At 36.9% G+C, this 26,342-nt stretch overlaps 1 protein-coding gene across 1 annotated transcript in view; it reads right to left on the bottom strand.

Annotated features, from left to right (window-relative positions):
* The window catches only part of CTTNBP2 (cortactin binding protein 2), a 195,605-nt gene that overhangs the window by 68,139 nt on the left and 101,124 nt on the right, over positions 1-26,342 (bottom strand). The window contains 6 exon segments of the mRNA XM_053662975.1: positions 160-435; positions 4,402-4,519; positions 13,158-13,409; positions 17,551-17,701; positions 19,929-20,028; positions 21,450-21,653. Coding sequence (XP_053518950.1) covers positions 160-435; positions 4,402-4,519; positions 13,158-13,409; positions 17,551-17,701; positions 19,929-20,028; positions 21,450-21,653 — 1,101 coding nt within the window.

Below are 26,342 nucleotides of genomic sequence, written 5' to 3'. Positions count from 1 at the left end.
GTAATGGTTGCACTGTGAATACTCAAGTTTCAGCACCAGCAACTGCCACAAGTGAGCTTTGAATGTGTTTAATCAGTAAAGTAAGTCTCAAGTTATGAAGCTCATAAACACAATCAACCCAGAAATTCAGCTTTCTCTTTACCACAGAACTGTTGATACCTAGAGTGATGGATTGCACACTGCCTGCACCGAGGCCAACACTGGAGTCAGTGGTGTTATTAAACGTCACATCTTCCAGACTCCACCATTTATCAGAAGAGATGGCTTGGAAATGATCTGTCAGAGCTTGACTCACTGCTTTTGAAAAATCATCCCATGATGTCTGTTTGCGGATATTTAAAGCACATATTGTATTTTCACATTCAAAGTCATCAGAACTGTAGTTGCCTGGTTGGATCTCACCCACTGAAATCCTTAAGGGTATTTTAAGAGCATCTGTTGAAAGAATTTAAAAAATTAGAAGTTTAAAAAAATATATCCTGATAGAAAAACAGCAAAACTATAATGTAAAATAAGCAAATATGAACATTTTAAAAGCAAATCTAAGGGTAGCTTCAATATTTCTTTAAATAACATCAATTCAGTGTTCTCACACTGGAGTAAACTTTGGTCTTTCATCTCTTCATGGTTTTTTTTGGAATCAAGGTTGCTTGAGCTGTTAATCTTTCCTTGTATCTTTGGCCTTTTCTTCTTCACTGACTCATTCCCTTCAGCATGATTCTCAAGTCCTTTAAAAGAATCTGTGAAAATAGGGGCCTTCCCTGAACCCTGGATTCTCTGTATTGCCCTTTCTCCTTAGCTTCATTGATAATGTCACGAATGAGGCAGGTTATAAATACTCTATGTATATAAAAGCAACCATAACAAGAATCTATGGGTCTTTAGTAGGGCTGTAAAGGACAGAATATTGTGGATATCACTCATTTGAAGGGTGGCCAGGAGTCAGAGCTAACTCAATGGCATGTAACATACACATGGCTCTATAGGTCAATGTGCTTAGGTTATGGCTTCAGTCACACAAACTTGATCTCAGCCTCAGGATAAGCAGTCTCTTAGCTGTGAGTACTCAGTAAATTGCTTCCATTTCGCTATACCCCAATTTCTCCTATACAATGGAAGGAAGGTAAAATCAAGGTATTCTGGAGAATAAATGAACTCACATTTGGAATAAATTTAACACACTGTTACATGATAAGTACTACTAAGAATGAGATAAATGGCAAACAGTACAGTATAAGCTTCTAAAATGATCTTTCCAACCTTTCTGTGACACCAACTGACTGAGGCCCCACTTAGGTGGGCAGCAAACCCCATGCACTTCCTTCCGTATGAATCGATTTAGATACTTACCAAGTCACATATCATTATTCCCAAATCCTCTATGTCTGTTAACTCATCACTGTAATTAGCAAATTAAATGTTTTATAAACTGATTTAAATGAGTTACTATTCCTAAGAAAACTAAGTTGAACACTTTAGAGACACAAACAAAGGAGTTTCTAAGAAAAAAGTCATCTAATAAAGTACATGAGGCAATTACATAAAATTAGTAAACAATTTAATTATCTCTATACAGATACTATTTTCAGTTTGTTTCACAAACACAAGATCTGTACAGAAAAAAAGTCCAGCCATTTTAATAATTAGAATGGTTTTGTGACATTCATGTGACCTGGCAGCCCAGGAGAGTGGACTGGAATGAGCATGTGTGCACAATGACAATGTCATTGTACTAGTCAGTGCGGGTGGTAGACACCACTGAGTGAGCCCATATACTCTATGGCTATCACATTCAAAATGACTGAGCAAGGACAGCAATGAATCTGCATCAAATTTTACATTAAGCTTGAACATTCCTCCACAAAATCTATTTGGATGGTTCAGAAGGCTGTAGCTATGGGCAACTGGTGATGGGCAGCTTCATCACAACATGCCCACTCATGCATCACATCTCCTGCAGAGATTTTGGCAAAACATCAAATTACCCCAGATTTAGCCAAATAGCTCAGATTTGGCACCCTGATACTTCTGACTTTTCCCCAAGCTAAAATCACATTTGAAAGGGAAGGGACTTTAGACCATTGGTGGCATTCAAGAAAATACCATGGGGCAGCTGATAGCGATTGGAGAACTATGCGAGGTCCCAAGGTGTCTGCTTTAAAGGGGACTGAGGTGTCATTATTCTATGTACAATATTTCTTTTATTTGGTGTCTTCTTCAAGAAATGTCTCTATTTTTTATGTTATATGGCTGGATACCTTCTGGACAGACCTCACATATTTAAATCCCCAAACAACAGATATCATAGATAAAGCATTGAAGGTGTGGTTGTTCAAACAAGAATAGTATGTAGAACTTCAGTCAGTAGAGACATACTAAAATGAAGACTTCCACCTAAAAATTAGTAAAAAGTTACTTCAAATTAAAATAAAATGTTTAAAAACATGTATTTTATGATCCCCATTCTTAAATTGGCTTTTCCTATTAACTGGATAACTAGTGGATTGTTTTCTTTTCTGGTTGTTAATACTCAATTCTCGACTTAGTTATCACCAGCATCTGACCGAACGGATGTCTCTGCTCTCTGATGAAGACTCCTACTGGATTTCCTCATACCTCAATGGCTACTCTTTACTGTTGTTCCTTTTTAGGTCCCTCCACTTTTTCAAGATTTCTTAATGACAGTGTTGCAAGGCTCATTTTTCTTATTTTCTATCTGCGTTCACTTCCTTAGTGATCTCATTCAGTCCCATGACTTTAAATATCATCTACAGACTGCTGACTCTCAGATTTACACATCCAGCTTATACTCACCTCTGAATTCCGCTGACTTGACATCTCTGTATAGTTCTAACAGACATCTCAGATTCTTACACTCAAACTGAACTTCTGATCCTTATTAGCAAAATCTGCTTCACCCGCAGCCTTCCCATTGACAGTTGACAGGGACTCCATCCTGCCAGTTAGTTGCTCAGCCTAAAAATCTGGAGTTATCCACAAATCCCTTCTCTCATACACTTTATTTAAATTTTATTTTTCAATTAAAGTTTATATTCAATATCACTTTGTATTACTTTCAGGTATACAGCATTCCCCTCACTTATACTTCAATTTCAATCCGCAGGAAGTTTGATTGGCTCAACCTTCAGCTATATGCAGAACCAAACCCCTTCTTACTATCTCACTGGCTACAATCCTAAACTGAGCCATCATTATTGTCTCTTACCTAGAATACTACATCAATGGCCTAGGAAGTCCCCTGATTTTTACCTGCGACTCTTACAGTTTATTCTCAACAAAGCAGCCAGTATGACTATTAAAATGTACTTCAGATACTGTCACTCCTACATTTGAACACTGACATGGTTCCCCCCTAAGTCCTTAGGATGCTGCAAATTTTGACAAGATCAGGCCCCCTAACCCACTGTATCTTCAAACTTCTCTGACCTCTCTTCCTTCTTCTCTCCCCTTGCTCATTCGTTCTGACAGTTCCTCAGGCACATAGGTATGCCCTACCTTAGGGCCTCTGTCTACCTGATGTTCTTCCTGGAAAACTCTAACCTGAGATATCTACATAGCTTCCCTTCTCCTCCTTCAAGTGTTTGCTTGGATGTCTTGTCAGTGAGGGTACCCTGTCCATCATTTTAAAAACTGGAATTCCTACACTCATTTTAAAAACTCCCGTTCTCTATCCTGCTTGATCTTTTCCATAGTGCATATTACCACCTCACATATCCCAGAATATATTATTTCTTATATTTATTGTTCATTTCTTTTCTCTTAACATTAAAATACAAACTGAAGTAGAATTATTTATATGGCTAGCTGACAGAATAGATTGAGTGATAATCTCAACCTAAGAGGTCACTCATACTATTTTGTATGACCTAGCACTCCATATTCATAAACCCACAAGTAAACCTTTCATATAATGTGCTGAGAGTATATATTCTTTAATCTGGAAGACACCAAAAAAAATCACCAATTACCTTCACAGACAGGCAAACAGATGTGGAGAGACAAAAAACTCACCTAGGTGCATACAACCAGCTCATGGCAAAGTACCCAGCCATGATTTCTCATACCCTCTTAGTCTCATGTCTATAAAAACAATCTAAGTCAGAAGGAAATAATAATAATCACTTAGACTTCTTTTCCAGAAAGATTGTTCATTATCTGAATATCAACTAATTCTGTAAAAAAGCCATTCTACATGGAAAAAATAATTACCGTAGCTGTGATCAATAAAGAGGGTTTTTTTGTTTGTTTATAACAGCTAGGGTTCAAAGAAAGGTAATGCAGAGAATGAGAAAACAGAGTTGCATTAATATTTTTCCCATTGTCCCTGAGGCCCCACACTGAGGATGAGGGATGAACAATGACACTGTGAAAGGTACTCACTCAGGTTCTCCAGCAGATGCTTGTAGTCATCAGTGGCAACGTCATGCGCAGTCCAGCCACACTTATCTCTCCTATCTGGCTTGAGTCCTTCATGTGTACACAGGATTTCTAGGCAGTTCTGTAGGACAAGAGCTCTATTACCTCATGCCCAAATGAATAATCTTAAGCTTAAGCCCCCAGGGAAAAGTCTGTTGCCCACAGCAAGCAAATCATGAATTCTCAGCCAGAAATCTTATTTCAATTCCAGTAACCCAAATATACAGATTACTCTTATCAATGTCTCAAAAAGAAAAGCAAAGAGTACTTCATTTAACTGTGAATCATAGTATCAAAACAATGTCCACAGAATAGCCTCTTAGGTTTCACTAGAAAAAAGATTAGTTTATTAATCACTCAGCTTGCACGGTGAAGTTAGGAAATTGACTTCAGTAGATGGCATCCCTCTATGGTAATTCAGCAATGTAAAACAAAAAGACTTATGCTACAACTGGATGCTACTTGCTGTCTTTTAGACTATGAACTGCTTTCCTGGTCATATAAGTGCACAGCTCCAATTTTAACAATTCTGTCCTTGAAAGCACTTTTATATTAAGATCTTACACCGTCTGTTTTTCTTTTAAAAATTATTTATTTATTTATTTTTAGAGAGAGGGGAAGGGAGAGAGAAGGAGAGACAGAAACATCAATGTGTGGTTGCCTCTCATGTGGCCCCCACTGGGGACCTGGCCCGCAACCCAGGCATGTGCCCTGATTGGGAATCGAACTGGTGACCCTTTGGTTCATAGCCTGCGCTCAATCCACTGAGTACTGTCTGTTTTTCTTTTAAATTTAAAATACATAAAGACCATATTGGTTGAATTTTTAGAAACATATTCCCAATTGATACTAAAGTTATATTCCCTCTTCTTCATCTTTTCTTCTTCTGTGCTGCTTAGGAAAAATCTTCACTCAAAAAACATCAATAACCTACAAACTGACAAGCCTTATTTTCAAAAGTCTTCAAACCAATGTAGAAGTAAATGCAAACATTTTCTAATAAATAATTGCATGGCATGATATGACATCAGGCTATTTACCAAGGAACTCTACTAGCTTAACTTTGGCCACTTCATGTTTCGTTCACTGATTTCCTACAAGAACAAGCACAAAACTAAATGGACCAGAGTCAATGAAAAGGAACTACCAACCAATGCAAGCAATATCCTTCTCATCACTTATACATACACACAGGCTTTGATATAAAATACCCTTTTTATGTTTGGAAAAGCACACTCTTTTCCTTTTTATTTTTCTCTTTTAGCGAAGTAGAATATTTACATAGGATGTACACAAATAAGTGTGCGGTTTGAAGAATGATCACAAAATGCAATGCTTGTGTAAGGAGCACTTTGTGAGTTTCCATCTCAATCTCTAGCCCCTGCTTTCTTTCCCCACAGGTACCAACAATTCTGATTTCTAGTATTAAAAACTGGCTAGCCTATTTATGAACTTTATATAAATGGAATCATAGTGTAGCCACAGTTTTATATTTGGCTTGTTTCAGTCAACATAATGTCTACAAAAAATATCCATGTGTTGGGAGTAGTCACAGTCCATCTTTTGTTTTGCTCTTTTTAAAATTACTATGTGGTATTGTGTGATGTGAATATACCACAATTTATAATCTCATTCATGGGCATTTGGATCCTTCTATGAACATTCTAGTCAGAGTCCTTTGGAAGACACATGCACACATTTCTATTGAGTACATGTACCAGAGTTGGACTGCTAGGTCACAGGTATCCACATGTTCTAAGTCAGTATATACTGCAAAGTGCTTTTAAAGAAGCTATACCAATTTCCACTCCCACCAGGAGAACAAATGAGCTCCAATTGCTTTGTATTGCTCAAAAAAAATTCTTTAAATGAACAAAGAATGCAAGTTTACAAGGAAGTAAAAGAAATCCCTAACAGCCAGAAAGAAAACCAAGGAGTCAGATGAAACCACCAATTAAGTGAAATTTGAACAGGAAACCAGTGCTGGTTTAAGGGCAAAGCTGATAAAGACATGTTTTGGACACTGTGGGGATGGAAATCTAGGCCTTGGGACCCGCAGATTGGAGAAGCTGAACCAGAGGAACCCTGGGTAAAGAAAATCTGCCCGTCTGCCAAGGGGATCAGCTCGGACATCTGTTTCTCGCTGCCTCTGCTCAGAGTAGAGGAATTGCCCCTATAATTGTAATCAAAGTCTAGCTTTTGTGGGTCTGGGATTCAGATCTAAGAAATCACTATGTCAAGAAATTAATTGAAAACAAAGCAAAATATATAAGTAACACTTCTAATCAAACTGTTTTATTAATTAGCACAAAAGCAGTGAATGCATAAGGTAGTTAATGAGAAATTCAGAAATGCTGACTTAGACATGAACTCTAAAATGAGTATTAAGTAGAATGCAGTCTAAGCACTAAACTCTGTGAATTCCCAGATGATAAGAGAGAAAAACACATTTATTATACAAGTTAGTACCTGCAGCAAAAGCCGGTAAGACTCAAAACAAACCTGGATTGTAATCCTGCCAATATAAATTATTTTATCTGTATCTTTGGTAAATTATTTAACTTTTTTTGGCTTCAGTTACCTTATCTGTGTTTCAAATGTCTATTTAAATAGGAGTTTTTATATCATTTACATGAAAAGTAATTATATCATTTACCATCTCTACCATGGTCCTTTAAGAAGAGCTGAGAAGCAAGGTACAAGCACCAAGGGGACTAAGTAGAAACCCCAAGTCCAAAGAGCTAGAGATAAAATCAAAGTCAAGGCAGAGAGCTGAGAGTTTGATATTGGACAGAGGGAGTGACAGCAAAAGCAGTTTGCAGACACACAGGAGGTAAGGTCCAGTGCAGGTACTAGGAACAACCTTGGGTGTGGGTGTACCCACTGTTTTGCAGGGCAGGGGAGATGAAAGCTGTTAAAATGGGAAATAAGGGCATAAGCAAGAAGGTAGATTTTTGGATGAGTGGTGAAAAATAAAGACAGCTGGAGTCAGCTGTGAAGGATTGAGTGCTATGAGTTTGGATGCTTTTCTATTGACATGAGGATATGTTCAGGTAGCAAAGTGTCACAATCAGGTCAGTTCCCAAAACCAGCTAGTGCATTTGGATGATATACTGGAAAGGAAGAGGGTGATAGGAAGGGAGCTGTTAAAAAGAACTACAGTAATTTACTCTTTGATTCAACAAACATTAGTACTTTGGGTCAGAGACTCTGCTGGGCATATACAAAGATGGAAAAGTAATTTTGGAGAGGAGGCAGAAAAGAAGAGAGGCATGCAAACAATTACAGTTTTAAAGTACAAACTCGCTAACTGAAGTGTGAAGAGGTGCCCTGGGAATATCTGTCTCTTGGAAGCTAAGACTTAAGCTGAGATGTTTTCTAGGCAGAGAAGGGTCAGGACAGGAGAGGAAGCCATTTGAGGTAATAGGAACAGCAGATGCAAAGATAGGGAGAGAAGAGAAAGCACAGGCTGCCTGCACTGCAGTCAGTAGTGCCTGGTTAGAACAGGAATGCATTTTGGAATGAGACAGGAAGTGCACCTGAGGAGGCAGACTGAGGCCAAATTAGGAAGGGACTTGTCTGCCATGACAAAGGTCACTTATCCCAGAAGTGATAGAGCCTTGTAAAGACATTAGGCAGGTAAACTACATGATCTTTGGTCCTGTTTGCAAGGCCCCTCTGATGGCAGTGTGAAGGAGTGGGAGTGACTGAGTGGAGAGATGCCACTGGTGCCTGCACAGCAGATGATAAGGGCACTCCAAGGACGGTGCTCATCAGGCATGAGAGAGGTGACATATTCAAAATTCAGTCATAAAAGAATAAAATCTAGAATTTTACTGATCAGTTGAAATCATTACGTTAGGAAGATGAAGCAAGTGAACACAAATGGCAGGTGATGTTTTCAGATAAAGAAAGGAAGAACAAGAGAGATGTGGCAGACAGGCTAAGGAGCATAAACATGGGGGCCCAAGGATTCACTGACTTGGAGCTGCTGGGTAGAAGCAAAAATGGATATGCTTGTCAATAGGGTTAACATGTAATTTTCTAAACTGGGACACTTTTAAGAGTAAAAAGGAGGCATTGTTAATAATTACACTGATATGACAGGTATAAGCAAGAACTGTACTAGCCAGAGTGGAAAGTTTGAATCTCTAGTTATCAAGGAAATGCCCTGTGAACTGTGGTCATCAGGGAGAACTCAGGAAATGGTAAGCTGGGCAAGAGGTAAGATTTTGGAATCTCTAATAGATTGCATTCTGAGGATCGATAAGATCACTCCAGGGAGTAAGTACAGAGTGGGATAAATGGGTCAAAATCCAGATCAATGAAGGTGTTGGTGGAAAATATTGCAAAGTCTATGAGCATGTCTGTTAAAAGTTTATGCACTGCTGCTCAAATTAGGCAAGAATGCCATACTCTGCACTGAACACTGTGGAATGTGTATTAAAAAAATAGTCTTCCCTCTGTTTACGCAGAGCTAAGTCAATCTGGTCTTTCAAAAATAATTTTATAAAAATTAAGAGAAAAAATAATCATGGAAAATTAAAAGCACAAGAACAGATTCCAAAGAAGAGATTTCTATTTATCATGAAAAACCTCTAGTCCCAAAGATATGGTTCAACTTCACAGGTATCCCGTCTTTCTCCTCTCAGTCAGTTATCCAGCTCTGTGTGACTCTTGATCACTTTTTTCTCCTTTCAGCCATGATCTACGAGGAGGGAATCAAAATCTCAGGGCCCCAAGTAGACCTGCGCACTTCAGACACACACTTCATCCAGACCAAGCAGTTGAGGGAAGATGGTACGATGTGAACAGAAATTTCTGACACTCGCCCAGCTGAAAGTGAAGGATGCCTCAGGGAGACCACAATCCTAACACAATGCAAGAATGGCCTGAAGATGGTGACAAGAGGGCCACCATCTAATGAGAAGACAATGGGCATGCCCAGAGATGACTTCTAGGATGCTGGAAGTAAATGTCTGGAAGACAGTTAAAAAGCCAGATGTGAAGATTTGGGTTTGGGACTAGTTACTGTAGAAGCCACAGTTGAAGCTAAAAGACTGGGTGAATTCTTAAAAAGTAGGACTAGCTAGCTGTGAATGGAGCTTGGAAACTGCTTATGGTTAAACAGAAGAAAAAATCTGGAAAAACAAAATGAAAACCTGGTCATCAAAGTCAGAGGGGAAGCGAGGAAGTGAACAGTGTTGGGGGAGGAGTTTGCATTAAAGAGTCAACTCAGAGAGACCGAATAAGAGCGTTAAGTGGTTAAGTGGTAAGAAGGCAATGGCTTTGACAATATATTAACTAGAACTATAATCTCCTCCTGCAGTCAAAAAGACACTCAGTTCCAATACAAAGAATTTCTTTGTATGAGAGTTTCAACAGCAAGGATGCTCAAATCCACACAATCTCCCTAATATGTTTCTGCTGCAGGAACTTGAAATGTCAACGTTCTCATAACAGAACAGAGTTTTGCTAAGACAAGACACTCTTCTAACTACACACACTAACTGATGAAAATAAAGGCATATCCTCAGCGATTAGTTCAGCTCCGGAGTCACACCCGAGTTTTAGAGAGGGGTACATCCTAATACCAAACAAAAGATAATGATTTGCACAAATTGCTTAACTGTTGGGAAGAAGACCAAGGATAAAAATAGAAAAAATACTGATTTAGAAATCTGATCTCCTACAAATCGACCTTGGGGAATTAGTTATACTAATTTATAAGACTTAATTTTTCCATCTGTAAGATGAGGATGTTAGACTGGATGAAGTATCTCTCTTTGAACTCTGAAACCCCACAGTTCTTTATTAAAAAACTGGAAAACTGAGGTCATCTTGGGTGAAAGTACTACTACTTTATGTAGACTGGACACATATACTACTGCAAAGAGAAAAAAAACTCATTTTTTAAAATCTACTTGTGGTCAGTGCAGAACCTTTTTACATGATTACCTCAGAACTGTTTTTTTATTTTTTCAGAAAACTGTTCTTCACAACTTAGTCGTAAATGGATTACCTCTCTGGAGAACTACTTTAACCAGAATATAAACTTTGTAAGGCAAATGATGCAAAAATATTTTCCAATACCTTTGACTAGGAAGGAAGGCAGCATGGTATAGTGTGAAGAGCAATAAATTAGGCAATATAGGCTTCATTCCTGACTTCTATCTATTAATCCTTCAAGGTTTAAATGTCTTCATACTCATAATAATAAGAAAACAAATAAGTCAGACTGAAAGATTAAGTATCCACTTCAGGGCTAAAAATCTATTATTTTACTTAGATGAGTTTGAATATTGTCAGTCAAGCTCAAGATCTTTTTAAGATCTTTCTTTTCTTATTGAATAGAGAATTGACTCTTTTCCCCACTGACGATGGCAATTCTAGCTCACTCTGCAAGGATAAATATCCAAATGATATTTAGCTCCTCTTGAATGAGTAATTTCTGAGCCCAACTCTCCTGTAAATCTTATGCTTCTTAAAGTATAAGAAAATACAGGGACAGACACATTCCATGTGAGAAAGAGGTCACAGTTCCTTTTATTCGACAAGGACAGAACACCCACATTTGCCAAGTGCCTGGGGACCCATGAAGGTAATCAAGGGTGTATCAAAAGCACCAGCACTAATAAGGAGTCATAATTAAAAAGCTGAGCTACAACACAAGCACCCTCCCTACACTGTAGTGTGACTCATGCCAGAGAGCAGGTTCTCCTCTCTGCCTAGCATAAGGTTCAATAGCTGAATATTCTAGATCACTTATGTTCAGGTTTTGTTTTGCTCTTTCATTTCTTTTTGCCTTCAGGTTGAATACATGTACACTCACTCCTACCAGTCACATACTGCATTATACTCAAGAGATTTTCTTTAGGGGGTTTAGAATAGGTTGTAAACTACCCCTTACATGCCCCATTCCATCTTTAAATGAGATTCACTGTCCTAGATTAATGGTCTATTTTTAAATTTAAACTTTCCACATTTCTCATTTTTGTCTCCTACAAATTTTATGTCAAATCCTATTAAATTCCATGCAAATCAATATATTTTGTATACATATTAAGTGTACAAGATTTTTGTAGTTTTTTGTTAAAGAACAAAATGAAAAAACTGTTAATGAAGAATACCTTACAATTGAACTGAATCATACCTTTTTCTCATTAAAAAAAAAACCACCAAAGTCCCAAATTACCACCTTTTTTTCTAGATCACAGTAACAGGAAGTTATCCAACCAGGACTTCCAAATGCATATTTTTAGGTATTCCCATATGTCTCCAACTGGATAAACATATCACAGCACATAAATTCAGCATGTCTAAACCCACATTCTATCTTCTTGATCACATGATATCACTTTTCTTTCTGGGAACATCACTATTACCCTTTTATTCAGCTTCCTCATTTCCCATATCTAATGTGCCTTCAACCCTTGGACATTTCTAGTCTGAAATAGCTCTTATTATTTCTACCACTCCCATCATCTTTAAGCTAGTCTCTCTCCCTTGATTCCCACTTTTTTATAATCCTGAATCTTCTAAATGTTTTTGCCAAATTAATCAATTTAAACTAGAGGGCTGATTACTTTGCTCCCCTGTGCAAAATCTTTCAATGGCTTTACTCTGACTAGTAAATAAAGCCCAAACTCCTTAATATATCAATGAAGGCTGATGCCATTCTATGAAACTCCCAGTCCAGTCTTATTTCTTCTCATTAACTCAGTTGGAGCTATTGCCCACCTGCCCTTCCCATTCTCTGTTCCTATTGCTTCCTCCATCTGAACTACTCTTTTCCCCACTGACGATGGCAATTCTAGCTCACTCTGCAAGGATAAATATCCAAATGATATTTAGCTCCTCTTGAATGAGTAATTTCTGAGCCCAACTCCCCTGTAAATCTGCTCTCTGAAATATGGGCATTCTCTTTTTTCCACAAAAATAAAAACCTACATTTTTCTATTGTTTCTACCATACACTTCTTTTTAATATAATGTCCATGGTAGTTGACATTCTGTTATCTTGTTTTAGGTTTTTTGTGCTTATCTTACAGCTGCCTTATACCCCACACCCTTGCCACTGGATGAAAGACTTACCTAATGGCATAAATGATCCCTGCAAATGATATCATAAACAGTGCCATGAACTCAGAAGCTTTCTCATAGCTTATTATTATAGAGCATATTATTTCCAAAATGGCATAAATAGAAAAAGAAGTTTAAATGAATGTCTCACTATATCATTTCTTTAATATTCAAAATCTTTTTCAACTTTAACTGGTAAGTAAAATCCAGAGCTCCCTCTATTAGCAGGACAACACAGGTAGGGCATCGTGAGGCTGTCATGTTAGAAGGCAGGTATCTGAGTTCAGGCCCTTCCTCTAACTAGTATGATAGGCTTGGTACTGAATCAAACAACCCAGTAGACTAAACCAACACCAGTTTTTTTTCCTAATTTTAGATGAGATGTTTCTATAATTACTCTTACATTTCTTGTTAACAAACACCAAACATTTTTTATGAAAAGTCTCATATACTCTTGACCATAAATATTTGCTGGACAGAAAAAATATCAGTTCCTATAGGTAGCTAGTTAATCATCTACTGCAATGGTATCATTCAGTTTCCTATTATGTAACTGACATACACTCAGTCAATAGCAGACAACTTTGCCACTCATCAAATCACAACTGCATAATGAGGTCAGCTGCACCACAGGCACACCTTAAAACCCTTTGAAGCAGCAATATGGGCAGCAGTCCAGCCTTCTCTGTCAGCATAGTTAATGAGGTCTGCAGGAACAACAGGTTTGGCTGTGCCTTCAGGACTCTCTTCTCCCTGATCCAAGTCAAAAACATCCGACCTGACTTCTTCCTCATGCAAGGAATTTCCACGAGTTGGTGCTCCATGATACATGGAGCTTGAGCTGTCCACATTGCCAGTGCCCACAGCTGCGTGAACTGGTGTACAGCCATCCTGAAAATAAAATGACCAGGGGAAACTGTTGATTATGATATTAAAATTGAGACCAGTGTTACTTAAAGTTCACTTCTAAATGTTCCTGAGCATGGACCATTGAGCTGGGAAAAGCAGGCATTCCAATCCTGAATATCACTGATGAGTGGAGTCAAGTTCTCTGACCTCGGTCAATTAGTGTATTACCATCGCTATGACTCATGTTTTTTTTGTAAGAATTTCTACTTAAAAGTTAACCATTTGGAATAAGTAGGTGCTACCCAGGTTGGTAATTAAGCATTATGTATGGAGAACCAAAATCTCAATTTAATACTACAAAAGAGAGTAAACTTTAACATGAAAATGTTTTTAAAAATGTATATCTAGCTACAGTTTACTAAATAAATGCTATTATAAGCTGTTTTTATTTACAGGGCAGAGTTTTAATTCTAGTGATCTTAAAATTTTATGTTAATGATTCTGGGAGATTCTAGATAATAGGGAAAAGGTAGGCATACAGGAAAAACAGAGCCAAATTACTTCATGGTGTGCCTGTGGGTCTCTATTGAGTGTTCTGTAATGGCAGTGGGCCACTGATACATAAAGCTTAGAAATGTTTCAACTAAAATGCTTGGGACCATTTTCTGGGATGTATTACTTTGAAGTCTCAATCATCCACTTAGCTGATTTCTAGAGTAGACTCAACTCTTCTGTAGGGCAATGGTTCTCAGGTATGGGCCCGAGACCACCAGCATTGCATTACCTGGAAACTTGTTAGAAATGCAAATTCTTGAGTATAATTCAAAAACTACAGAATCAGAAAATCTTCAGGTGTGGTGAGCAATCCAGGTGATCTGGATGCACTAAAGTTTGACAAGCACTATTCTAGAGTAAATCTTTGTCCCCTTGGAGGGTTATATTTTCTTATATAGAGATGAGCCTGCCTTCTATTCAGGTATTTGTCTTCATTAGATTTTTAACACTTCCATAAAAGAACTGAGCTTCATTTTGGTGATTTTTGTCTTGGCTTTATTTTATTTTCCTACCTTTATTTTCCTTTTGGCATGTTTTTTCATGTGGTGTTGTTACCAGTAGACAGTCTGTCCAAAGCCCAGGGAATCTCCCCCACTGAGCAAGATGGCAGCAGGGGGTGGTCCTCAGACTGAGTGCCAAAAAGCTACCAAGATAATTGGATAGGAAAAAGCCCCCTATTCCAGTACCAGATTGGGTGTGGGACCAAGGAAAGGCAGACACATGCACCACAGAAGTCAAAATGGTGCAGGAGGAGGTGGTGGACCAACAAAGTCTATTAGTCTAGCCTGGGGAAAGAAGGGATTGGTTGGGAGGTAGACCCACCCAAAGTGCTCAAAAGTTTGGAAAGTTGATTGGTCATTTTGAGAAAGCACCTGGCCTAACTCACACCCAAGCTAATATCCCATGGAAACAAAAAAAGGTTTGTTCTCTCTGGCTCATGGCTCACTGGCTTGGGACCTGCACTGGTACAGTGCACTGGCCTGTTCTCTTCTTAGCAGCCACATGGCTCATGGCCTTCAGGAGGGAGCCCCTCTCACTCACCTGGTGATGCTTTCACTGGTGTGTTCACATGCTCTTTCTGGAGACCATGCAACCTTGCAGTCCTAGCAGACGCATGGCCAATGACCACATGGGCTGCACATGCAGGCTCCAAGAGGGAGTCTGAAATGGACAGCAGCTGGAAATAAGCTAAGCTACCTGGATGGCTACTTAGCAGCCACTGGCCAGCTTCAAAGGGCTGTACTTTGAAATGTGCTTTTGTCTTGGTTTTGTGGAGTAGGTGAGCTTCGAGACAGGAGCCTGTCAATTTAACAGATAGTGCAGCATCTGAATAAAACCTCTTCTTACACCAGCATCTGCTTCACAAGTTTGGCTTCTGTGACTATAGGCAGCTGAACCTCCTTTTTTGGTTCAGTAATAGTGTTTCATATAGCTATACTAGACATTTTTTGGTGAGCTCCAGTACACTTTAAAAAAATACAGGGTAAAAGGGAGAAAACTAGACAAAATGGTAACAATGTACATTAAGACTGAGTAATCCAATCATTTGCTAATGCTGCCCCTTGATAAAGTGGTTTTCTTTTTTTCTTTTTTTTTTTTTTTTGGACTGGTTCTGTACCACCTATCAGTGAAGTCAACTTGGCTAAGACCATGGGCAGTAACTGGAATACCATACAATGCTTGGATGGGCTCCAGCAGGCTCCAGCCATGTAAAGCATTTAACGGCTTGTTCTTTTTTGGGCTGTGGACACCTTTACTTGGGTATCAGCCTTACATAGCCTTACATAGCTACTGGAGTATAAGTGCTCTTAACCATCCCTAATTTACATTACAAAGGCCATGCAGCCTTTCCTGAAAAACTTTCAATCTTCCATTTTCCTGTGATTTCTTATTAAAAGTAACAAGAGATAATTATTCCCTTAAAATCCTCTATCAATTATACTGTTTACCTCTGTACTTTCAACAACTTGCTTGAGAACATGAATTTCTGTGTTCTCTAACTTACAGGCATGTGACAAATTTTTCTGTGGCACTATTTATTTTTCATTCAGTTTGATAATGTAAAATTCTTTCAGTTTTCACATTAAGGTAGAATTTCACAATTTCATATTGAAATCTATATAACATCACATTTTTTTCAGAAAAAAGCATATAAACAGCATGAATAAATATAACACTAGATTTCTCTTAGATTTTCAAAAATTAAATAGAAAGTTTTTTTTAAAAATAGCTTTAACACTAGTATTCAATGGAAAATGTTTATACCTAACTTATTTCCCTGATTATACCCTTAATTGCTGGTTCTTTTGGGAAATTACTTAAGAAAGCCCATATGAAACAGTGACCTACAAAACAAGATAATACACCTTTTTATCCTAAAAGGATAAAATTTTTACCCTAAAAATTTTAAAGATGTTTCCTATGAAATGGATGCCCAGTATAGTCAATTCTCTATTAACAGAAGCAATCTAAGGTACAGACAACCTTTGGACATTAAAATGTCTGTATTTGTCTTTCATCAGGTATATGTTGGAGGGTGATAATTACTACATAATATTATGGGAAGCTGCAATAACAAAAATAAAATAATGCCTGGGCCCAATGACCAGTGGATCATGATGGAAGCTCCTTAACTCCTCCAGACCTTAAATAGGCCTCTGTCAGAGAAGCGCTTGTCAGTGTACACAGGGCCGATTTCTTGATCTTCAAGGACACCATGATAGCTTGATAAAGACAAATTTTGGAGAGTTAATTGGGAAGTTTTATTTCAAATGCATTCTCATGTGGCTGAGCCAGAAGTACCATCCAAGGACTTTGTCAACTTCTAAATCTCTCTTCACCTGTGCAGCTTTGTACAGGCATTACTGGGACTGTGAAGGGTGAAGTCAACAGTTACATCACTGTGTTAGGTTTTATAGTACATTTCCACATAGTGTTTCAAGTTCTGAGGCGAATTAGACGGTGACCTTGAGCTCTGTGAGGTGCTGTACAATCTTAGCAATAACAAAAACCATTCTAGGAGAAATAGTCAACACAAATAACCCTCCTCCATTGCAGGGCAGAGGCCACCATGAAACTCCCTTTTGTTTACACATTACAACTCAGTACTACTATTGATGATGATGATAATACCTAAGATTTGTTGAGTACTTACAATTGTTCCATTTTCACTGAAGACTTTTCTGATCAGTTTTTTTATAAGGTAATCTCTGCCCCGGGTATTCCTATCTCCTGAACATCCAACTACTATCTAGTGACTTATTTGTTTACTATTGCCCTCTCCCCAATAATGGAATATAAGATCAATGAGGGCAGGGGCTATTTTGGTGGCTGCTCTCTCTTTTAGTCCCTAGGACAGCTGGTACTCAGGAAATACTTGTTGGATGAATGAAAACAGTTCAGGACACAGGTACTCATTTTGAATAAACTGTAGTCCCGAGGTAAAGGTCTGGTTAGCCTAATAGACAAAGCTTTTACTTGGAAGAGCTTCAAAGAACAGACATTGTCCTTATTCAATATCCTGAAAGCAAAACAAACTCTAGCTTTTTAACATATTTTATTTTTCTAGCTGTACAATTTGTAGACACATTGTAAATTATACAACTAAACCCCTAAAACTGGTACTCACTCCGGTTTTTACACTTTGGTCACTTCCAGCTTCCAACAAGAGCTTAATACATTCTTTATTTCCATTTTTACAGGCCAGGTGTAGAGGTGTCTGTCCTCCATCAGCAGCATGGTTAATGTCAGCATCATATGCAATTAAGAATTCTACACACCTAAACACAAGATTATGATTAATAACAGATAAACTGGGTTTGATTTCTGAAGTGGTACCTAACCAAAATATTAAATATTGATAATTATAAAGTAATTTTGCATCTTTATATATGAAATATATAAATATATATGAAGAACTAGTGTGGGTCTTATTATATGGGAACTTTTTTTTAACAAGGCTAGATGTGTTTTAATCACAAATTTAATTACTCCTACAAAGATTTAAAACAGTAACCTTGATTAAGTGCTGAAAATTAGTTTATGACACTTCTCTGTAACCAACTTGTAAAAGTGGGAGTCTTTGGAATATATTTAACTTATTGGAATGACTGACTGACTTAACTATGCTTGACATATATATTGTAAGTGGTTCAAAATAGTTTGAACCTTGAAAAAAGTCAGGCTGCTGAGTAATTCTGAGATTTTTCACTTGAGAAAATAACTATAAATAGTGCAGACAGCAGGGCACCATGTGCTTCCACTATAAAAAGCAGCAAGGAGAGAGAAAAAGGTTGCCTGGGGGAAAAAAGACGGCAGAGGCTGTGCTGTCCCCTAACGGGCTGCTGGTTTACCAGGGAAGAGACACAGCTAAGCAGAAACTTACTGCCCTGAGATTCAAGACAGTAAGAAATTAGGTGAATGCAAGACGCAGTAATCACTTACTAACTAGCAAAACAGTGAACCTTGAGTTTATAAAATTAGATGAAAATAAACTTAGAAAAGAAGACTAAATCATAGTTAAATTAAGAAGTAATTCACATCTTTTTTTTTTACTTTGGGTACATGCTTTCTCATCATTTCCCTTGACATTTGATATTTGTGTGTGTGTGAATATATGTATATATATGAGAAAATATTACATATTAATATGTGTATATATAACATGCACATTTAAATTAATCAACCCCAGCACTCTTCTTTTTTATAAAGTGATCCATGCCTCTATTCCCATGACTATTATACTATCCAAGTGAGTGGCCCTACAGATTGCCCAGTGAAAGTAAAGGTAAAAGTACAGCCCAGAAAAAATCCTCTTGGAGGACTCAAGACGTACAAAAAGTAGGAGCAAAATCTACAGTCTTCAATAACAACTCAGAGTGATGATATGCAGGAAAAAATAAATAATGTATACTTTAAGGGTGAATTGTGAATTTTGAAATTTTTCCAATTAGAATTTAAGTTGAATTTATTAGGTTACACTGGTTAATAAAATTATTCAGGTTTAAAGGGTATAATTCTCTAATACATCATCTGTGTATTGTATTGTGTGTTCACCACCCCAAGTCATGTTTCTTTCCATCACCATTTATCCTCCCTTTACTCTGGGCTTACCTTCCCCTAGTCCCATTTCTCTCTGGTAACGACCATACTGTTACCTGTCTATAGGTTTTTGGGTTGTTTGTTTGTTTGTTGCTTAATCCCTTCACTTTTTAAAATATCATTAGCGTGAGCCTTAAAACCCATATTTTAAAAATTCTGAACTTCATCAAAGAACATTTCTATCAGGATAGTGATGTAAAAAGTTGAACATAGCTTGCAATCCCTGCAACCTGCTATTTCAGCACAGGCCCAGAAAACAATTTAGCTACATTCCCTTTTAGTAAAATGTGAGACAATTTTTAAAAAACTATTACTATGTTCAACTGCCTTAATAAGCTACTGAAGGAATCATTACTACAGTTATGTATATTTTAATTGATAGGCTCTTTTGGTTTTGTGCTCTCATTATTTTCAGTATATAAAGTTTCTGCTTCTTTTTATGATAAAACAAGGTAAATAATTGAGATTTAATACTGAATAAATTGCTACTAGTAAGTTAAGATTGTTACAAATAATATAGTCCAATGTTGTATTTTTAATGCCATTGTAAGTAAAATTGTTTCTTTGTGTTGGAGTGGTAGAAAATGGTGAAGAACAAAGTCTAACAGCCCATTAAATTGCCACATATATGTTGCCATACTATCACAAGATTATCTTCTTCAGAATCAAGTTCACTCCTGTGAGGTTTGGACACTGCATATTTCTCTTCTTCCCATCTCTCATACACAGCTCTTTACCAGTTACTAAGAACAATTTTAGGATCCTAATGTGTTTAAGTCCTCAAAAAAATTTAATAAATTTATTTGACAGTAGAGTTTAAGCACTAGCTTACACAGTAAGCCAGAATAAAATATGTGTGCAAATTATAAATAACCTCTCCTCATAAGAAAACAAAGAATCACTTACTTGAAATGTCCCTGAGAAGCTGCAGCACACAACGGTGTGAAGCCATTTTTATCAGCAGCATTGACTTGGGCTTCTGCATTCAGCAGCAATCTCACACAGTCTACGGATTTTAACAGAAAGTCACTTTAATTCCCCATTCAAGGTTTCAGTGAACCAAACTCTATAAAAGCTGTAGACAGATACTAAACCCAAAGGACCTCTTCCATGCACAGTCCATCTGATAACTCTATCATCCAAATGTAAGACCCCACAGACTATTTACAGGAAAAGCAGCCTCTTTTCCTGAACACTGTAATACCCCAGACTTACCAACTGAGACGTGATCTTTATTTTTTTTGGTGCTTTGGGAACAGTCGCTGATGAGTGAGAGAACTGTCTGTCATGTCAGAAAACACTTTACCAGATTTTTCTACCAGACTACCCCAGAAAATAATGTTATTGGATGGAGAACCAAATCCATTTACTTAATTGAAATACCACTCTTTATATTTAGTAAACTCTTACTTTATGTTTTGTTTAATCTTTAAAATGCTTGTGTCATGGTCATGCTACACTTAACTCCATGAATGAGTCTAAAGGTGACCCAGTCTTCAAACTGTGTTATGCCTGACTCAGGCATAAATAGCACCATCTAGATCTCGTGTTCCTCTTGTCATTCACTAGATTCAATTTCTCTATACTAAAGAAAATTCCCATAGTGCTTTTGAAGTAAAAATGAATCCCAAACTACTTTTAAAATAATGACCTACATTCTTAGCTCACTAGAACCTTCCATTTAATCCACTTGAACACAATGAAGTTCTGAAGACTTCCAAACCACCTTATCTGAATTGACAATTGTCCAGTTACAAATAGCATCATAGACAATGCTATTTGACTTTACATTTGCAGTCAAATCATCTTTTTCTTCACTAGCTTATGTTTTAGTATATTTGACTAGGATTTGCATTCAAGAAACAAAAATAATTCCCAGACTTCATCAATCTGTCATTTACAGTTGTATAACTTCTTAGCCTCTAAAACAATCCAAATAACTATAAATTGCTTCAACTACAGGACAATTTCAGACCCATTACCTGTCCTAACTACTAAAACTTTCCCTCTCCATAGCATGCACTAAAGTTCAGGTGCTTTGACTTTCACACACATCAGATATTTCTAACAGACAAATTAGGGCTGTTTCATCCCGACCAAACTGATCACAGGTGGAGGGTTTTATTCTACAATGTGCATTACAGTTACTAGACCTAAAATTTCTGTATACACATTTCATTGTGCATAAAAGGACACTTTTTTCTAGCTGCTAAACATTTTACATTATTATAAAACTGTACAATTTGGATTCTTAAAAATGTTTACAGTAATACTTAAATCATAAAAAAATTATCCAGTACTATCTGTAAGGGAAAATTGAAATAAAAACGAAACTTTTGCTCATGACAGTGTCACAAATGCTTCTGACTCTCCATCCTTTTGCAAGCAGGTACTGGTATGATGAGGTAATATTATCACCATCTTTACCTGTATGTTCATTCTTAGCAGCAGAATACAAGGCAGAATGGCCATCTTCACAGGAGTAGTTAATGTCCAGTCCTTCTTCATTAAGCAGCATTGATAATAAAGTGACATTTCCCTGGGCAGCAGCTTGCTGAAGAAGGGTGGGCCTGCCAGCCAGGGGGGCAGGACCACCACTCATTAGCAAAGGGGTTAGGGAGGGTGACCAGCCTGTAGGTTAAAGTGACCCTAGTTAGAGAGTAGGAGGGAGGATAAATGACAGACATCACCCACTCCTTTCTGAATTATAGACACACAGATGCAGGAACATGCATTCTTAGAGAATTATGTGGTTTCTAACGTTATCAATCTGTTAATAGTTATTGAGCACAAATCTGTATGGTTATCTCAATCTTATATTTACTAATTAATTTACTAATTAATATACATGGTGACAAATTATTTGTAGACATCAGTCTTGCACAGGTAAGGGTTAAGGTGGGGACTGGTTTTAGGAAACTACAATGGCTATCTCATTTTGAAAGTTCAAATTCATTTTCAAGGTTTTAAAGCAATGTGAATTTTAAAATTATGTAGAATTTTTTTCAATTTCAGTATCAATCTAAATAAGTGAGCTAATCTTAAGGTGTAAGACAAAAATAATTGTAAGAAATAGAGGTTTTCCTTCTTTGAAAATGTTTCCAAGGTACTTGATTTTACATAAACCACTAAGATGGACCAAATACTGTCAAGGAATTTACTTACACTCCTTGAATTTCCTTATTTGAGAATAAAAATAATGGGGGCCAACTATTCCATATCAACAGCTAATTGAAGCACTACATATATAATTGCATCTAAAATATATCACCATAGACCTGGCTGGTGAAGCTCAGTGGATTGAGTGTGGGCCTGTGAACCAAACAACCATGGTTTGATTCCCAGTCAGCGCACATGCCTGGGTTGCAGGCCAGTTCCCAGCAGGGGATACACAAGAGGTAACCATACACTGATATTTCTCTCCCTCTCTCCTTCCCTTCCCCTCTAAAGATAAATAAATAAAAATCTTTAAAAAATATATATCACCACAAATCAATACAATTTTTAAAGATTGTATCATCTGGCCATCTTTATAACATGTGTTCCATACATTTTTAATCAGCTAACAGAATAGGACACTGTACACAGAGATTTAACAAAAATTATAAGAGTTATCATAGTTAGATATTTATCATCAGTATTCAGCAGCTTTAGAAGAGAATCTGTTAAGTGTGTAAAGTTGGCTGCATATAGCATGGAAAATTTTCTGAACTCTTCCTTGATTAAAAAGCTGTAAAAACAGTAAAGCAAAAATGTTTATTTAATGTGACATAGGTATTTTGTGTACTTTAAGCTTAAATACCATTAACTTTCAAAACACATCATTTTATTTTCTTCCTCATGGAGCTTGAAATACATCTAAGCAATGCTGATAAAAATACAAAGGCATGTGTGCACACTGTCAGCCCTTGGGTACAGTTTCTAATATCTCTGATAACATTCCATGTAGTAATATATGCTAGATGGATGTTTTATATTCTCTGCACATTCTAGGTATATGGGTATCATATTTGTATGTATGTAATATTCAATTCTTAAAATTGAATCTTAATTATTGGCCTTAAACTATTTTAATAAATATTAAGAGTGCATATCAAAGGATTTCTCAGTATTTTAAAAATTCTTTGTAATAAAGCAGTTAATACAAATGAAACTAGAACTGCTTATTAAAAGCTGCTGATTATATATCTTCATATTCAATTTATTTGGGCCCATAAATAATTTATTGCTTTATTAGACTGTAATGACATACATTGAAATGGCTATAAAATTAAATATTTATCTAAACTTTGTGATATTTTCCCATTGATATTCATTAATGCCTCTAACAAAGTTATTATTTTTACTTCATACTTACAAGAAAGCTCCTCTCTGGTACATTTTACCTTTTATATTAAAACAAATAAAAACAAACCCATAAAAATTAAATCAGCACTTATTAAAATGGATGATAAACAGAAAAACTATAAACACCAAGGTACAAAACCTTGACTGCAAAGGAAACACAATGGCAACACGAAGGCATTGTACTGTGGTCCTCTGTAGAACCCCAGGGAATGTGGCTCACACTCTATTTCTCTCTTTCTCTCTTCTTTCTTTTCTTCCCTCCATTTCTCTCTCTCTCTCTATTTCCCTCTATCTCATCCAAGTGTTCTTTGATATCCCTTTAAGAATATTGCTGGGGCCATGTGGCTCCTTGGTTGGAGCATTGTCTCATACATCAAGAGGTTTGATTTGATCCCTGATAAGGGCACACAAGGAGGTTGTGGGTTTGTTCCCCAGCTGGGGCAAGTATGGAAGCAACCAATCCATGTTTCCACATCTCTCTCCCTCCCTCTCCCTCCCTCTATCTCCCCCTCTCCTTTCCTCTCTCTAAAATCAATAAAAATATATCCTCAAGTGAGGATTAAAAAAATGTCAACAGGTGTATATTAAATGGTTTGCTATTATTTGGGTTTTGTTTCCATTTTTTCTATACAGTTCTAAGCTTTGGAAGACAATTTAAATATAACTATATTTAACTGATGTATATGGAAATAGTCAACCTTAGATATAATTTCCTGAGAAACCCTATTTTCAATGAAAAGCTATCTGAATAATAAAATATTTTTTTCAAAACTTTCCTTAATCCTTAGGCCACTCAAAAGCCTTCAAGTTCTGTTACACAAAACTGCAGGAAAATGTATATTAATTTTCTTATTACTTACCAGTTTGCAACAGGGTTTAAAATGATTTACAATGAAAAACTGTTAAAGTTTAAGTAAATATTCTATCTGCACTATCATTTTCAATTTTCTCTAACCAAACTTAAGTTATTGTAATAAACCTCCTCTAAGTATGAGAAAAATAAAACTTTACCATGAAAAAAACTTTGACATTTATTAACTCATCTGAAGTTGCCAACAATGATAAAAATGATATTTAGTTGACTTTTTAAGTAATGCTTTAGTAATGAAGAACAGATCTGCACTCATATAGCTATTTTAATGATGTTAGGAAAAGGTCTTCAGCTTTACAGTGTCACGTGCAAGCATCAGGAAGGTGAGCATCTCACAGAACATGCAGTGACAAAGGGAACAGACAGCACATGCCATGGCAACAGAAGAGTTGAGAGCAACTTCTGGCATCAGCTTCAGAGTGTGGAAAAGGTTAATGTATAGCTCAGATCAATCTTGCTTTCTGATTTAGCTTTTAAGCCAATCACATGTGGTGGAGAATAATTTTTAAAATGTATGTGTAAATAAGAGAAAAAGGTCTGAACCAAAATAAATGTATCAAATTAAAAAAATACAGAAAAAATCTCCAAGGGTATGGAAACTCAGCTGCCGGGGGTGATTTCTGGTTTAGGCTTCTCTTCCTCTAACAAATCCAGGAAGAACAAGAAAATCCAATTTATTTAGAATTTAAAATGTTATTTAAAAAATTATCATTTGGCCATAAAAATTATTAATAGGGTTAGAGTAATTCACAACATAATTCACCGAAATGGTATCTTTTGCCATTGCGATCTCCTCAGTGCTTTATTAATCATAATTGTTTATCATAAATATAAGCTGATATAGAAACACAGAATTTTAGAGTTTGAAAGATCATGAGATCTAGCGGTTTTCCAAGGAGGGAGAAGGTAGTGAGTAGTTGGAGAATTCAATAGGCGAGTTTCATAAATCTTTCTGGTTTGGAATCATTATTACTTTTTGGTTCAATGCTTTCATTTTTAGATGGGAAAATTAACAGTTCAGAGAGAATTTGCTCTTTAGGGTGATAATTAGAAAGGGACAGAAATGGACTAACTTTGCCTTCTTACACTTAGCCTGGTGCTCTCTGCACCACTGAAACTGGAACAGATATCTACTATGTATTTGGCAGATGTGATCTGTCCCCATGACCAGTTTTTACCAACTATAATGGCATTGGTGGCTTTTTAGAAGAATAATGCCCTGCAATGAGCTTATGATCTGGAGAGGCACGGACTCACTCAGGCAGAAATGGGTTAAGAAGCAGGCTGGAGGAAGCTCTGGTGCCTCCTAGATGCAATGGGTAAGTCATCACAAGTGGGGTACTCTAAATGGAAAGCAGAGTTGAAGTCCTGTATCTCATTTAAAAAATGTAGGCTGACCTGCACCCATGATACAGTTATACACCCCCCATTATGTAATAGTAATATTTCCATCCCCCGAATACACTACATGTTCAGTAAACACTTGCTGAATAAGTAATGACCTCACTGTCTCCATTTCAACTAATATGCCACACCCTCAAATCAAATGAAATAGAAACCTGTTATCCCACCAAAGGTAATCCTGCAGTTCTGAAAATATTTTGGGCAAATTACAAAATCAGAGAATAAGAAATAAGGAACCAGTTTCACATATTTTTATTGGCTGTTATTTATTTGGTTCCACTATTTACTAACTCTATAGGTACAAACCAAGGGCACTTTCAGATGGCTCTTTCATCCAAAATTCCACTGTATCCTATGCAGGTCATTCTGGTGAATACACATTGGCAAGCAAAAGTAGGTTTATAGTTGGTTGTACGGAAAATAACACAATTAATAAATAGTAATACAAGAGTAAACTGTTTCACATACTCACAACTATAAACCTACTTTTGCTCATCCCTACTGACAAAATGCTCATCTATTACAAATCCTGGTTTTAAAGCTTTTCTACTGAACCCTGGAGGCACATAAAAACTGACAAAATTTATATATCCCAGGAAGTGTTTTCTGTGCATTTACGTTGATAACGCTCCACTGCTCGGAACAGATTTTTTGAAATCTGTTTTGCGACTGCCTTACAACCATACAGCACATTCTCT

The sequence above is a fragment of the Artibeus jamaicensis genome, unplaced genomic scaffold, assembly GCF_021234435.1.
Source record: "Artibeus jamaicensis isolate MK-2021 breed Jamaican fruit bat unplaced genomic scaffold, CSHL_Jam_final contig_311, whole genome shotgun sequence".
NCBI lineage: Eukaryota > Metazoa > Chordata > Mammalia > Chiroptera > Phyllostomidae > Artibeus > Artibeus jamaicensis.
Note: the sequence above shows the minus strand (reverse complement) of the source record. Positions and strands in the feature narration are given on the sequence as shown.